The 15,355-nt window shown below is 46.0% G+C and overlaps 1 protein-coding gene across 1 annotated transcript in view; it reads left to right on the forward strand.

Moving 5' to 3' along the window:
* LOC112219965 (ras-specific guanine nucleotide-releasing factor RalGPS1-like) overlaps nucleotides 1-15,355 on the forward strand; it is a 294,035-nt gene that overhangs the window by 234,095 nt on the left and 44,585 nt on the right. The window contains 1 exon segment of the mRNA XM_042302718.1: nucleotides 1,684-1,777. Coding sequence (XP_042158652.1) covers nucleotides 1,684-1,777 — 94 coding nt within the window.

Raw genomic sequence — 15,355 nt, forward strand, 5'->3', positions numbered from 1 at the left:
AGAACAAGCACAGTGAAAACGAAGGAGAGGTTTATTAATTCCAGTTGTAGTTGGCCTCGCTGCCATGGCATCATTGTAAGCAGAGTTGGTTTAAATAAAGTAAATCTCTCATCGACGCACACAGAGATGAGCGGCAAGGCCAATGCCAGCGAGGTTCTGAGAACTTCCCCAGGGCCCGAACAAAATGGCAACCGCATGGGGCCGAAATGCACACATGTACAACCTTAACCCCCTACGACAGCTGGTAACAGCATTAAGATGCAACAACCAAACCGCCCGGTGTTCGCCCCCAGAGCTTACACGTCATGTCTCTCACGTACTGCCGGCTAGGCGCTAGCCATTTGCTTCACTCGGACCAGACTTTGAGGAGAGAACGGGGGAAGGATTACCCAGACTTCTCAGATGTTCATTTTTTGTTAGAAGTAGAGTGCTGCTGATTAGAGGAATTAGGAGGAGACTGTTGCCGATGGGAGGGGTTAGGAGGAGACTGTTGCCGATGGGAGGGGTTAGGAGGAGACTGTTGCCGATGGGAGGGGTTAGGAGGAGACACTGCTGTCCGTGTTGCAGTAAATGTAGCTCAACAAACCACATTAAGAGGAAGACAATGAAGTGTTACAAACCGTTTCTCTCTCTTGGTCTCTCTCTCTCTTGGTCTCTCTCTCTCTTGGTCTCTCTCTCTCTTGGTCTCTCTCTCTCACCTCTCTCTCTCTTGGTCTCTCTCTCTTGGTCTCTCTCTCACTTGGTCTCTCTCTCACTTGGTCTCTCTCTCACTTGGTCTCTCTCTCACTTGGTCTCTCTCTCACTTGGTCTCTCTCTCTCACTTGGTCTCTCTCTCTCTCACCGTCTCTCTCTCACTTGGTCTCTCTCTCCCTTGGTCTCTCTCTCACTTGGTCTCTCTCTCACCGTCTGTCTCTCGCTTGGTCTCTCTCTTGGTCTCTTTCTCTCTTGGTCTCTGTCTCTCACCGTCTGTCTCTCTCTTGGTCTCTCTCTCACTTGGTCTCTCTCTCACTTGGTCTCTCTCTCTCACCGTCTGTCTCTCACTTGGTCTCTCTCTCACTTGGTCTCTCTCTCTCACCGTCTGTCTCTCACTTGGTCTCTCTCTCACCGTCTGTCTCTCACTTGGTCTCTCTCTCTCTTAGACGGTGCGAGAGAGACCAAGAGAGAGAGAGACCAAGTGAGAGACAGACGGTGAGAGAGAGACCGTCTCTCACTTGGTCTCTCTCTCTCTTGGTCTCTCTCTCTCACCGTCTGTCTCTCACTTGGTCTCTCTCTCTTGGTCTCTCTCTCTCTTGGTCTCTCTCTCTCACCATCTGTCTCTCACTTGGTCTCTCTCTCTCTTGGTCTCTCTCTCTCACCGTCTGTCTCTCACTTGGTCTCTCTCTCACCGTCTGTCTCTCACTTGGTCTCTCTCTTAGACGGTCAAGAGAGACAAGTGTCTGTCTCTCACTTGGTCTCTCTCTCTCTTGGTCTCTCTCTCACCGTCTGTCTCTCACTTGGTCTCTCTCTCTCTCTCTCTTGCTCTCTCTCTCTCTCACCGTCTGTCTCTCACTTGGTCTCTCTCTCTCTTGCTCTCTCTCTCTCACCGTCTGTCTCTCACTTGGTCTCTCTTGTCTTACTCTCTGTTTTTTGTCTTCCTGCTACCCTCTCTCCCTCCCTCCCCCACACCACTTTCCCTCTTCACAGATCACCTGGTGACCCTCCCCCATGTTCAGAAGTATTTAATGTCCGTGCGCTATATCGAGGAGCTTCAGAAGTTCGTAGAGGACGACAACTTCAAGTAAGTTGAGTCTGACCCCCTTCTCCCCCACAAACATACCGCTCACACACACACACACACACACACCCCACACACACACACACACACACACACACACACACACAGGCGGTGGGGGTGGGGGTGGGGGTGGGAAGCTGTGCATCATGACAGGGGAGCTCATTCCTCCAGTGGCTCTAATGAGTTCTTCAGGCATATATTGTAGATACAGAGTCTGCCTTGAGGGAGCGCGACCAAGCGTGGCCCCGGAAGCACAGAACTTCTAACGGGGGCTTGATTTAAAGCCGGAGCCGGCTCCTGGAGCTCAACTGTGAAAGACATGCACGGCTGGGACTGACAGGGGGAGTCCCAAGATGGAATCTTACGGATCGTTTCGTTTTGGAGACGGTCTGTTTTTTTGCGACCTGAATTTTTCGGTGGTCGGCAGTCTGCTCGCTCAGAATTATTTTGTAATTATATCAACCCGTTAACCCGACCTCCAGACATTTTTAATTAGGCTAGTAAATATTAGGGCTAATAAAACTGCTGGAAATTGTTTTCATTGATAACCTTGGATTTACTTTGAATGTGGCAGGATTAGGTTTATTTTTCGTCTTAGAATGAAAAGCTGTAACAAAAAGAATGTGGGGTCTGAACTACTGAAGCCTATGTTACTATGTGAAGGTCTGCAGTGCAAGTGACAGTTTCATTGAAATTCTTACCACCATGAACTGATCACCTATGAGGTCTTCATCTCCAAGTCCTTTATTAGGGTAGTATAGGACCATTGTTTGGCTTTTCAGAAGTGATGACAGTAGTGTGTCCTGGGCAGAAGGATTTGGCATGACCCAGTACGGATGACAAAGTGGTCTGAGAAGTAATCTAACCCCACACAACCAGGTTTCTAAATCAATATTCATCTCCCTTTGTGTCCAGAACACTAACACTGTACTGTACAAATAAAACCATTGTCCAGATTATGAACACCGTACTGTACAAAGGAAACTAGTGTCCAGATTATGAACACCGTACTGTACAAAGGAAACTAGTGTCCAGATTATGAACACCGTACTGTACAAAGGAAACTAGTGTCCAGATTATGAACACCGTACTGTACAAAGGAAACTAGTGTCCAGATTATGAACACCGTACTGTACAAAGGAAACTAGTGTCCAGATTATGAACACCGTACTGTACAAAGGAAACTAGTGTCCAGATTATGAACACCGTACTGTACAAAGGAAACTAGTGTCCAGATTATGAACACCGTACTGTACAAATTAAACTAGTGTCCAGAATATGAACCCTGTACAAATGAAACTAGTGTCCAGAATATGAACACTGTACAAAGGAAACTAGTGTCCAGATTATGAACACCGTACTGTACAAATTAAACTAGTGTCCAGAATATGAACCCTGTACAAATTAAACTAGTGTCCAGATTATGAACACCGTACTGTACAAATTAAACTAGTGTCCAGATTATGAACCCTGTACAAATGAAACTAGTGTCCAGATTATGAACCCTGTACAAATGAAACTAGTGTCCAGATTATGAACCCTGTACAAAGGAAACTAGTGTCCAGATTATGAACCCTGTACAAATGAAACTAGTGTCCAGAATATGAACCCTGTACAAAGGAAACTAGTGTCCAGAATATGAACCCTGTACAAAGGAAACTAGTGTCCAGATTATGAACCCTGTACAAATGAAACTAGTGTCCAGAATATGAACCCTGTACAAATGAAACTAGTGTCCAGAATATGAACCCTGTACAAATGAAACTAGTGTCCAGATTATGAACCCTGTACAAATTAAACTAGTGTCCAGAATATGAACCCTGTACAAATAAAACTAGTGTCCAGATTATGAACACTGTACAAAGGAAACTAGTGTCCAGATTATGAACACCGTACTGTACAAATTAAACTAGTGTCCAGAATATGAACCCTGTACAAATGAAACTAGTGTCCAGAATATGAACACTGTACAAAGGAAACTAGTGTCCAGATTATGAACACCGTACTGTACAAATGAAACTAGTGTCCAGATTATGAACCCTGTACAAAGGAAACTAGTGTCCAGAATATGAACCCTGTACAAATGAAACTAGTGTCCAGATTATGAACCCTGTACAAATTAAACTAGTGTCCAGAATATGAACCCTGTACAAATAAAACTAGTGTCCAGATTATGAACACTGTACAAAGGAAACTAGTGTCCAGATTATGAACCCTGTACAAATTAAACTAGTGTCCAGATTATGAACCCTGTACAAATTAAACTAGTGTCCAGATTATGAACCCTGTACAAAGGAAACTAGTGTCCAGAATATGAACCCTGTACAAAGGAAACTGAGTGAACATTCACTGTGGTCTACTGTACTGTAAACAATCTAGACGGTCTCTGTCTCACTCTCTGTTCTAGACGTCAAAGAGATGGAGAGGCCGCCGCTCCTCTCTATACAAAAGGGATGATTTTAAAGGGGCAATCAGAAGTTGAAACGATAACACAGCATTTCCCCTGCCACTGTTTCTGTAAAAAGCTGATGAGGCTGGAGAAACCACTCTTAAATTCATTGACAGAGCTATGGATGCAAGGCCTCACCATCCATGATATCTAAATTATAGTTTGAACCATGTTATGAGGCTATAATAGTGTTTGTTTACATTTACTTTGTTTACAAACATTGGAATAAAACAAGCTTATATTTTGGGGGTTCTGATGGGGTACGGCAGTTGAACTGAGTTTACGAGGCATTTTATAAATTATATCCTTCAAGAATCAACAGGTACATTTTTTTTTTAAAGTCCAAAAAAATGAATGTAGCAACTGCAGATCTCAGCTTGAAATGATACCAGCTCATTGGACTAGAGGACTGTGTTTAGATCCCCGGCATTAGTGATTGGCCAAGAGAGGATCTCCTCCGCCAGGGGGATGACAGCGTATGTTAACATGGACGCCCGCCAGGCACAGCAGCTCTCCCGCTACATTTGAGTTAAGTACGATATGTTTGTGGAGGAAAATGTAAAGCACATGTCACAAAATGTTTTTTTTTAGACTCCCAGCCGTGTTCTAGTAAAGATAAATATTATTGCGAGCATCAACCTCACGCCCCCCCCACACGCGTGCCATACAAAACAAGAGTAGTTCAACAAGCTTGTGTCATCTCACAGCTGTTGAAAAAAAAAAAAACTCCCCCTCAGAGCTCAGCCTTGTATGCACTCCTGCTGATGAGTTAAATATGAAGTCCGGCTTGTTTTGAGAGACTCTCTCTTGGTAGGTGTCTTTGAGCTGTGAACGTTCTACATTCCTACGGTAACCAACCTGTCATTGATAAGACTGATTAGAGCTCCGGAACGGTGGGAACACGTCTGTCTGTTGCCCTTAGGATGCCAAGTTCGATTCTCGATCAAGAACCTTGCAATGGCCACCCGAAACGCCACAAAACTTTGATATGCCCAAAGGGGCTTTACAAAAGTAACACCTTACATAATCAGATTGCTTTTTTGTTTGTTGAGTAACTAGGAATGTAACGCATTACTTTTTAAAATTTGGGTAATATAATAATAGTTACTTTGTCAAGTAACCTAGGGTGCGTGTACGTGCGGTCTAACCTGAACTGGCGGTTCGAGAGAGAGATTTTGAATGGAAAGATAGGATATCTGTACAGATATTTGACTTGCAAAAAAATTAAATCTTCCTAATATCTGAACATCTTCCTAATATTGAGTTGCACCCCCTTTTTGCCCTCAGAACAGCCTTAATTCGTCGGGGCATGGGACTCTACTAGGTGTCAAAAGCATTCCATAGGGATGCTGTTCCATGTTGACTCCAATGCTTCTCACGAGTTGTCAAGATGACTGGTAGTGGATCTCCACTCCAACTAGCTCGTTCCATCTCATCCCTACAGATGCTCAATTGGACTGAGATCTGGTGTCTGGGCAGGACACTGCCGTAAACTGATTTCACTGTCATGTCCGTGGAACCATTCATGGACAATCCTAGCCTTGTGGCATGGGGCATTATCCTGCTAAAAAATATATATATATATTTGCAGATGGATACACTGCTGCCATGAAAGGATGCACCTGATTGGCAATAATGTTTTAGACATCCTGTGGAATTCAAAACATTGCTCCACTTTCATCAAGAGGCCCAATGTGTGCCATGGAAACATACCATCACACCACCACCACCAGCCTGCAATGTTGAGACGCTGCATGATGGATGCATGTACTCATGGTTTTCTCTATACTTTAAGTCTTCTCATCAGCGTGAAACAGCAGGAACCGGGATTCATCAGCCCAGGCAATGTTTTCCAATTCTCTAGTGTTTTTGTTCCTTCAACTACAGTTTCTTTTTTTTTGTATGCTGAAAGAAGTGGAACTCTCGAAGGTCATTGGCTGCCGTACCCCATTCATGTCAAGGTACGACAAGTTGTGCATTATTTGATGGGTATTTGGACACCAATGTTGTACTGGACTGTCAGTCTGTCCTCTTCCATCAATGACCTGTTTTTCGACCACTGGCCTGCCGTTGACTGGATGTCCTTTGGGTGGTGGACCATTCTTAATACACACGGGAAACTGTTGAGCGAGAAATCCCCAGCAGCATTGCAGTTCTTGACACACTGTAAACAGTGCACCTGGCACCTACTATCATACCCAGTTCAAAGGCACTTATATATTTTGTCTTGCCCATTCACCCTTGGAATGGCACACACACACACACACACACACACACACACACACACACACACAATCCATGTCTTAAGTGTCATAAGGTCTAAAAATCCTTCCTTAACCTGTCTCCTTCCCTTCATCTACACTGACATCAATGTGACATCAATAAGGGATCCTAACTTTCACCTGGTCAGTCTGTCATGGAAAAAGCAGGTGTTCCTAATGTTTTATTCTCTCAGTGTATTTGGCTAAATCAAGCAGATGAAAAGAGAAACTAGTGAATGTATAATGAAAGATAATTTATCGTGAAAGTAACGCAAGATAACAAAGCGAGTTATATAAGGAGTTACAATGCGAAGTAATATTGTAAAGTAACATGGACCCCAGCAGATCTGTTGGCCTTCATGTTCTGTGGACAGCTTGGACCCCAGCAGATCTGTTGGCCTTCATGTTCTGTGGGCAGCTTGGACCCCAGCAGATCTGTTGGCCTTCAGGTTCTGTGGACAGCTTGGACCCCAGCAGATCTGTTGGCCTTCAGGTTCTGTGGGCAGCTTGGACCCCAGCAGATCTGTTGGCCTTCAGGTTCTGTGGACAGCTTGGACCCCAGCAGATCTGTTGGCCTTCAGGTTCTGTGGGCAGCTTGGACCCCAGCAGATCTGTTGGCCTTCAGGTTCTGTGGACAGCTTGGCACCCCAGCAGATCTGTTGGCCTTCAGGTTCTGTGGGCAGCTTGGACCCCAGCAGATCTGTTGGCCTTCAGGTTCTGTGGGCAGCTTGCACCCCAGCAGATCTGTTGGCCTTCAGGTTCTGTGGGCAGCTTGGACCCCAGCAGATCTGTTGGCCTTCAGGTTCTGTGGGCAGCTTGGACCCCAGCAGATCTGTTGGCCTTCAGGTTCTGTGGACAGCTTGCACCCCAGCAGATCTGTTGGCCTTCGGGTTCTGTGGGCAGCTTGGACCCCAGCAGATCTGTTGGCCTTCAGGTTCTGTGGGCAGCTTGGACCCCAGCAGATCTGTTGGCCTTCAGGTTCTGTGGGCAGCTTGGACCCCAGCAGATCTGTTGGCCTTCAGGTTCTGTGGGCAGCTTGGACCCCAGCAGATCTGTTGGCCTTCAGGTTCTGTGGACAGCTTGGACCCCAGCAGATCTGTTGGCCTTCAGGTTCTGTGGGCAGCTTGGACCCCAGCAGATCTGTTGGCCTTCAGGTTCTGTGGACAGCTTGGACCCCAGCAGATCTGTTGGCCTTCAGGTTCTGTGGACAGCTTGGACCCCAGCAGATCTGTTGGCCTTCGGGTTCTGTGGGCAGCTTGGACCCCAGCAGATCTGTTGGCCTTCAGGTTCTGTGGGCAGATTGGACACCAGCAGATCTGTTGGCCTTCATATTCTGTGGGCAGCTTGGACCCCAGCAGATCTGTTGGCCTTCAGGTTCTGTGGGCAGCTTGGACCCCAGCAGATCTGTTGGCCTTCAGATTCCGAGGACTGTTTCACATATCTTAACATGAGCTACCATTGCAATGTCATGACAACCTTATATCTATGTCTGTATGCAATATGGCCTCAATGAAAAACACATGGCAATAGTATTACTCTTTTAATGTGAAGAGTATTTATTACTACGGCTATGTTTTTCTCTTATCCATTTTTCTATGTTGGAACTTTTGAATGGTCTGTTGTTGAAATTACCACCAGGGACACCTGAAGTCAATATTAAATGAATTATCAGAAAGCTGGAGTGGTTCCAACAAACTTAATGCACCATAGTACACGTCGGTCGGAAGCTCTGCCGAGGCAGTCCCGTTAGTTCTCTCATATACTGCTTACACAGACAAGTTATATTTGCATGATTTATATTTATTCATTATTAACTTTTGGTTCATGCATGTGACCGACAAATACCTCACGAGAGGCCTCTTTTCTCCACGCTGATACCTTGAAACTGAGATATCCCTTTCCATTCTCAAAACAATGTTCTGGGCATACTTCCAAATTGCTTATACTGATGGTGAGGATTCCTCCCAGGCACGATCAATCAGTCACTTGCATGAACCCAGTCGAATTGGTTATTAGAAATGCACAAATACAAAATATTCCTTCACAGGTCACTCAAATTATCGCATTTCAGAGCATCAAACTACTGCATTAAAAATATATATCTGGAGAATGCAAGCTGTGGGTGTAGATTCTACAAGACGTTTGCATACTTTTTTAGGAGCACAGCTCAAAATATACAACTATACTGAACAAAAATATAAATGCAATATGTAGTGTTGGTCCAACTTTTCATGAGCTGAAATAAAAATCCCCAAAACTTTCCGTACACACAAAAAATACTATTTTACCTCAAATGTTGTGCACAAATGTGTTTACATCACTGTTAGTGAGCATTTCTCCTTTGCCAAGATAATCCATCCATCTGACAGATGTGGCATATCAAGCAGCTGACTAAACAGCATGATCATTACACAGGTGCACCTTGTGCTGGGGACAATAAAAGGCCACTTTAAAATGTGCAGTTTTGTCACCCAACACAATGCCACAGATCTCTCAAGTTTTGAGGGAAGAGTTCAATTGGCATGCTGAATGCAGACATGTCCACCAAAGCTGTTGCCAGAGAATTGAATGCTGCCTCCAACATCGTTTTAGACAACTTGGCAGTACGTCCATCCGTCCTCACAACCGCAGACCACATGTAACCATGCCAGCCCAAGACCTCCACATCTGGCTTCTTCACCTGCGGGATCATCTGAGACTAACCACCCGGACAGCTAATGAAACCGAAGAGTATTTTTGTCTGTAATAAAGACCTTTTGTGGGGAAAAACTAATTCTGATTGGCTGGGCCTGGCTCCCCAGCCAGGGTTGGCCTGGGAATGCATAGGCCCACCCATTGCTGCACCCCTGCCAAGTCATATAAAATCCAAATCCTAATGAGTTTATTTCAATTGACTGATTTCCTTATATGAACTGTAACTCACTAAAATCTTTGAAATTGTTACATATTGTGTTTTATTTTTGTTCAGTATATAATGTTGATATTGTGGATAGTCCGTTCTTGCATCCATAGCTCTATGAATTAGTGCTTGACATTTTTTCCAGCCCAATCTCTCATCTTTTTACAGAAACAGTGGCAGGATTTGGCTTTGTTATTGTTTAAATAGCTGATTGCCCCTTTTAATGTATACGGTGCATGTAGCTGTATTTTGCTGCAAGGAACACATCTGGTTCATGTTCTATTTTCCAATGGGTTTTTTTGTTTGCTGTGTTGAGCCATTAACTTTATGTGTAGCAGAATTATATATATTTTTTAAATAAAAAATATTTTGTTTCCCACAACCTTTTCCATGATCTCCTGTGTACAGTACGCAATACAAATCTTTCTATTGCCCTGTTTTCCAAATTATATGGTTATGACATGTTAATGTTTCTCAGCCTTCATGAGGATATCATGGATAGAACCACAGCTCCTAAGTGATATTACTGAAAAGCAACATGGATCGAACCACAGCTCCTAAGTGATATTACTGAAAAGCAACATGGATAGAACCACAGCTCCTAAGTGATATTACTGAAAAGCAACATGGATCGAACCACAGCTCCTAAGTGATATTACTGAAAAGCAACATGGATAGAACCACAGCTCCTAAGTGATATTACTGAAAAGCAACATGGATAGAACCACAGCTCCTAAGTGATATTACTGAAAAGCAACATGGATAGAACCACAGCTCCTAAGTGATATTACTGAAAAGCAACATGGATAGAACCACAGCTCCTAAGTGATATTACTGAAAAGCAACATGGATAGAACCACAGCTCCTAAGTGATATTACTGAAAAGCAACATGGATCGAACCACAGCTCTAAGTGATATTACTGAAAAGCAACATGGATAGAACCACAGCTCCTAAGTGATATTACTGAAAAGCAACATGGATCGAACCACAGCTCTAAGTGATATTACTGAAAAGCAACATGGATAGAACCACAGCTCTAAGTGATATTACTGAAAAGCAACATGGATAGAACCACAGCTCTAAGTGATATTACTGAAAAGCAACATGGATAGAACCACAGCTCTAAGTGATATTACTGAAAAGCAACATGGATAGAACCACAGCTCCTAAGTGATATTACTGAAAAGCAACATGGATAGAACCACAGCTCCTAAGTGATATTACTGAAAAGCAACATGGATAGAACCACAGCTCCTAAGTGATATTACTGAAAAGCAACATGGATAGAACCACAGCTCCTAAGTGATATTACTGAAAAGCAACATGGATAGAACCACAGCTCCTAAGTGATATTACTGAAAAGCAACATGGATAGAACCACAGCTCCTAAGTGATATTACTGAAAAGCAACATGGATAGAACCACAGCTCCTAAGTGATATTACTGAAAAGCAACATGGATAGAACCACAGCTCCTAAGTGATATTACTGAAAAGCAACATGGATAGAACCACAGCTCCTAAGTGATATTACTGAAAAGCAACATGGATAGAACCACAGCTCTAAGTGATATTACTGAAAAGCAACATGGATAGAACCACAGCTCTAAGTGATATTACTGAAAAGCAACATGGATAGAACCACAGCTCCTAAGTGATATTACTGAAAAGCAACATGGATAGAACCACAGCTCCTAAGTGATATTACTGAAAAGCAACATGGATAGAACCACAGCTCTAAGTGATATTACTGAAAAGCAACATGGATAGAACCACAGCTCTAAGTGATATTACTGAAAAGCAACATGGATAGAACCACAGCTCCTAAGTGATATTACTGAAAAGCAACATGGATAGAACCACAGCTCTAAGTGATATTACTGAAAAGCAACATGGATAGAACCACAGCTCCTAAGTGATATTACTGAAAAGCAACATGGATAGAACCACAGCTCCTAAGTGATATTACTGAAAAGCAACATGGATAGAACCACAGCTCCTAAGTGATATTACTGAAAAGCAACATGGATAGAACCACAGCTCCTAAGTGATATTACTGAAAAGCAACATGGATAGAACCACAGCTCTAAGTGATATTACTGAAAAGCAACATGGATAGAACCACAGCTCCTAAGTGATATTACTGAAAAGCAACATGGATAGAACCACAGCTCCTAAGTGATATTACTGAAAAGCAACATGGATAGAACCACAGCTCCTAAGTGATATTACTGAAAAGCAACATGGATCGAACCACAGCTCCTAAGTGATATTACTGAAAAGCAACATGGATAGAACCACAGCTCCTAAGTGATATTACTGAAAAGCAACATGGATCGAACCACAGCTCTAAGCTCAGACAAGCCAATACAACAAACATCAGAAACCCAGTGGTACAAAACTTCAGGCCACTGTATGACGAGCAGTCAAACAGTAAAATAACACCGTGTCTGTAGCAGTCAAACTGTAAAATAACACCGTGTCGGTAGCAGTCAAACTGTAAAATAACACCGTGTCGGTAGCAGTCAAACTGTAAAATAACACCGTGTCGGTAGCAGTCAAACTGTAAAATAACACCGTGTCGGTAGCAGTCAAACTGTAAAATAACACCGTGTCGGTAGCAGTCAAACTGTAAAATAACACCGTGTCGGTAGCAGTCAAACTGTAAAATAACACCGTGTCAGTAGCAGGCTTCACCAGTGTTTTAACACTGTCAGTAGCAGGCTTCACCAGTGTTTTAACACTGTCAGTAGCAGGCTTCACCAGTGTTTTAACACTGTCAGTAGCAGGCTTCACCACTGGTTTAACACTGTCAGTAGCAGGCTTCACCACTGGTTTAACACTGTGTCAGTAGCAGGCTTCACCACTGGTTTAACACTGTCAGTAGCAGGCTTCACCACTGTTTTAACACTGTGTCAGTAGCAGGCTTCACCACTGTTTTAACACCGTGTCAGTAGCAGGCTTCACCACTGTTTTAACACTGTCAGTAGCAGGCCTCACCACTGTTTTAACACCGTGTCAGAAGCAGGCCTCACCAGTGTTTTAACACTGTCAGTAGCAGGCTTCACCACTGTTTTAACACTGTGTCAGTAGCAGGCTTCACCACTGTTTTAACACTGTGTCAGTAGCAGGCTTCACCACTGTTTTAACACTGTCAGTAGCAGGCTTCACCACTGGTTTAACACTGTGTCAGTAGCAGGCTTCACCACTGGTTTAACACTGTGTCAGTAGCAGGCTTCACCACTGGTTTAACACTGTGTCAGTAGCAGGCTTCACCACTGTTTTAACACAGTCTCAGTAGCAGGCTTCACTACTGTGTTAACCACACTGTGTCAGTAGCAGGCTTCACCACTGTTTTAACACCGTGTCAGTAGCAGGCTTCACCAGTGTTTTAACACTGTCAGTAGCAGGCTTCACCACTGGTTTAACACCGTGTCAGTAGCAGGCTTCACCACTGTTTTAACACTGTGTCAGTAGCAGGCTTCACCACTGTTTTAACACTGTGTCAGTAGCAGGCTTCACCACTGGTTTAACACTGTGTCAGTAGCAGGCTTCACCACTGTTTTAACACTGTGTCAGTAGCAGGCTTCACCACTGTTTTAACACTGTGTCAGTAGCAGGCTTCACCACTGTTTTAACACCGTGTCAGTAGCAGGCTTCACCACTGGTTTAACACTGTGTCAGTAGCAGGCTTCACTACTGTTTTAAAGGGACTTGTATTTCTTTCATGGCTTCCTCTATATCTCTGCCTCCGTAGCTGTTGGGAACACACACCTGGTTCCCATATCCAGCACTGCAGTACAGCTTGTCTACTTTTCTGTTAAATGTGGCCTGGGGAGGTTTCTGTCTCAACAGACACTCTCCTGGCATGTGAGAGAGATGGTGGTGGAATTGGAACAGTGGATGAAGGGTCGGCTAGAACAGGATGGCCCCATTCCAAAAAAATTGAGGAAGGCATGGAGGCGACAGGTGGGTTTGGGGGGACATGGAGGTTCCAATGTGGTAACCATAGTGACGGCTGTCTGCGATCCTCCAAGGTGAAGTGACCCCGACTCAGCCTCAAAGTCCCTTAGCAACCAGAGAGAGAAAGAGAGCGCAAGAGAGAGCCCTTAATCTTTGTCCAGATGCCTTCATCCTTCCCTCAGCCTGCTGCTTTCCTCAGCACTGACCAACCTGGACCCTCCCTCCCTCTCTCTCTCCATCCCTCCCTCTCTCCATCCCTCCCTCAGCCTGCTGCTTTCATCAGCACTGACCAATCTGGACCCTCCCTCCCTCTCTCCATCCCTCCCTCCCTCTCTCCATCCCTCCCTCACTTCTCCATCCCTCCCTCACTCTCTCCATCCATCCCTCCCTCACTCTCTCCATCCATCCCTCCCTCACTGGTTTCCATCCATCCCTCCCTCACCACTCTCCATCCCTCCCTCACTCTCCATCCCTTCCTCACTCTCCATCCCTTCCTCACTCTCCATCCCTTCCTCACTTCCATCCCTTCCTCACTCTCTCCCTCCCTCACTCTCTCCCTCCCTCACTCTCTCCATCCCTCCCTCACTCTCTTTCTCTCCATCCATCCCTCACTCTTTCCATCCATCCCTCACTCTTTCCATCCATCCCTCACTCTCTTTCCATCCATCCCTCACTCTTTCCATCCATCCCTCACTCTTTCCATCCATCCCTCACTCTCTCCATCCCTCCCTCACTCTCTTTCCATCCATCCCTCCCTCTCTCCATCCCTCCCTCCATCCATCCATCCCTCTCTCCATCCATCCCTCCCCTCTCCATCCCTCCCCCACTTTTCTCCATGGCCTCCCTTCTGTCTCTCCATCCCTCCCTCAGATGGTCTCTCCATCCCTCCCTCAGGATCCCCTCCATCCATCCCTCACTGGGTCTCCATCCCTCCTTCCCTGCTCTCCATCCATGCCTTCATCCTTCCCTCAGCCCCTTTCCCTCTCTCCATCCATCCCTCCCTCTCTCCATCCATCCCTCCCTCTCTCCATCCATCCTCTCTCCCTCTCTCCATCAGCCTCCCTCCCTCCCTCCCTCTCTCCATCCCTCCCTCCCTCTCTCCATCCCTCCCTCCCTCTCTCCATCCCTCCCTCCCTCTCTCTCCATCCCTCTCTCCCTCTCTCCCTCCCTCCCTCTCTCCCTCCCTCCCTCTCTCCCTCCCTCTCCTCCCTCCCTCTCTCCCTCCCTCTCTCCATCCCTCTCTCCATCCCTCTCTCCATCCCTCTCTCATCCCTCTCCATCCCTCTCTCCATCCCTCCATCCCTCCATCCCTCTCTCCATCCCTCCATCCCTCCATCCTCCATCCCTCCCTCCATCCCTCCCTCTCTCCATCCCTCTCTCTCTCCATCCCTCCCTCTCTCCATCCCTCCATCCATCCCTCTCTCCCATCCCTCCCTCCATCCCTCCATCCCTCCCCTCTCTCCATCCCTCCCTCTCTCCATCCCTCCATCCCTCCTCTCTCCCTCCCTCTCTCCATCCCTCCCTCCATCCCTCCCTCTCTCCATCCATCCCTCTCTCCATCCCTCCCGCCATCTCCTCCCTCTCCCTCCATCCCTCTCTCCATCCCTCCTCTCCATCCCTCTCTCTCTCATCCCTCCCTCCCTCTCTCCCTCCATCCCTCCCTCTCTCCATCCCATCCCTCCCTCCCTCCCCATCTCCATCCCTCCCTCCCTCCCTCCCTCTCTCCATCCCTCCCTCCCTCTCTCCATCCCTCCCTCCCTCTCTCCATCCCTCCCTCCCTCTCTCCATCCTCTCTCCATCCCTCTCTCCCTCTCTCCCTCCCTCCCTCTCTCCCTCCCTCCCTCTCTCCCTCCCTCTCTCCCTCCCTCTCTCCCTCCCTCTCTCCCTCCCTCTCTCCATCCCTCTCTCCATCCCTCTCCATCCCATCCATCCCTCTCTCCATCCCTCTCTCCATCCCTCTCTCCATCCCTCTCTCCATCCCTCCCTCCATCCCCTCCATCCCTCCCTCT

Source organism: Oncorhynchus tshawytscha, linkage group LG20 (assembly GCF_018296145.1).
Source record: "Oncorhynchus tshawytscha isolate Ot180627B linkage group LG20, Otsh_v2.0, whole genome shotgun sequence".
NCBI classification, from domain to species: Eukaryota; Metazoa; Chordata; class Actinopteri; order Salmoniformes; family Salmonidae; genus Oncorhynchus; species Oncorhynchus tshawytscha.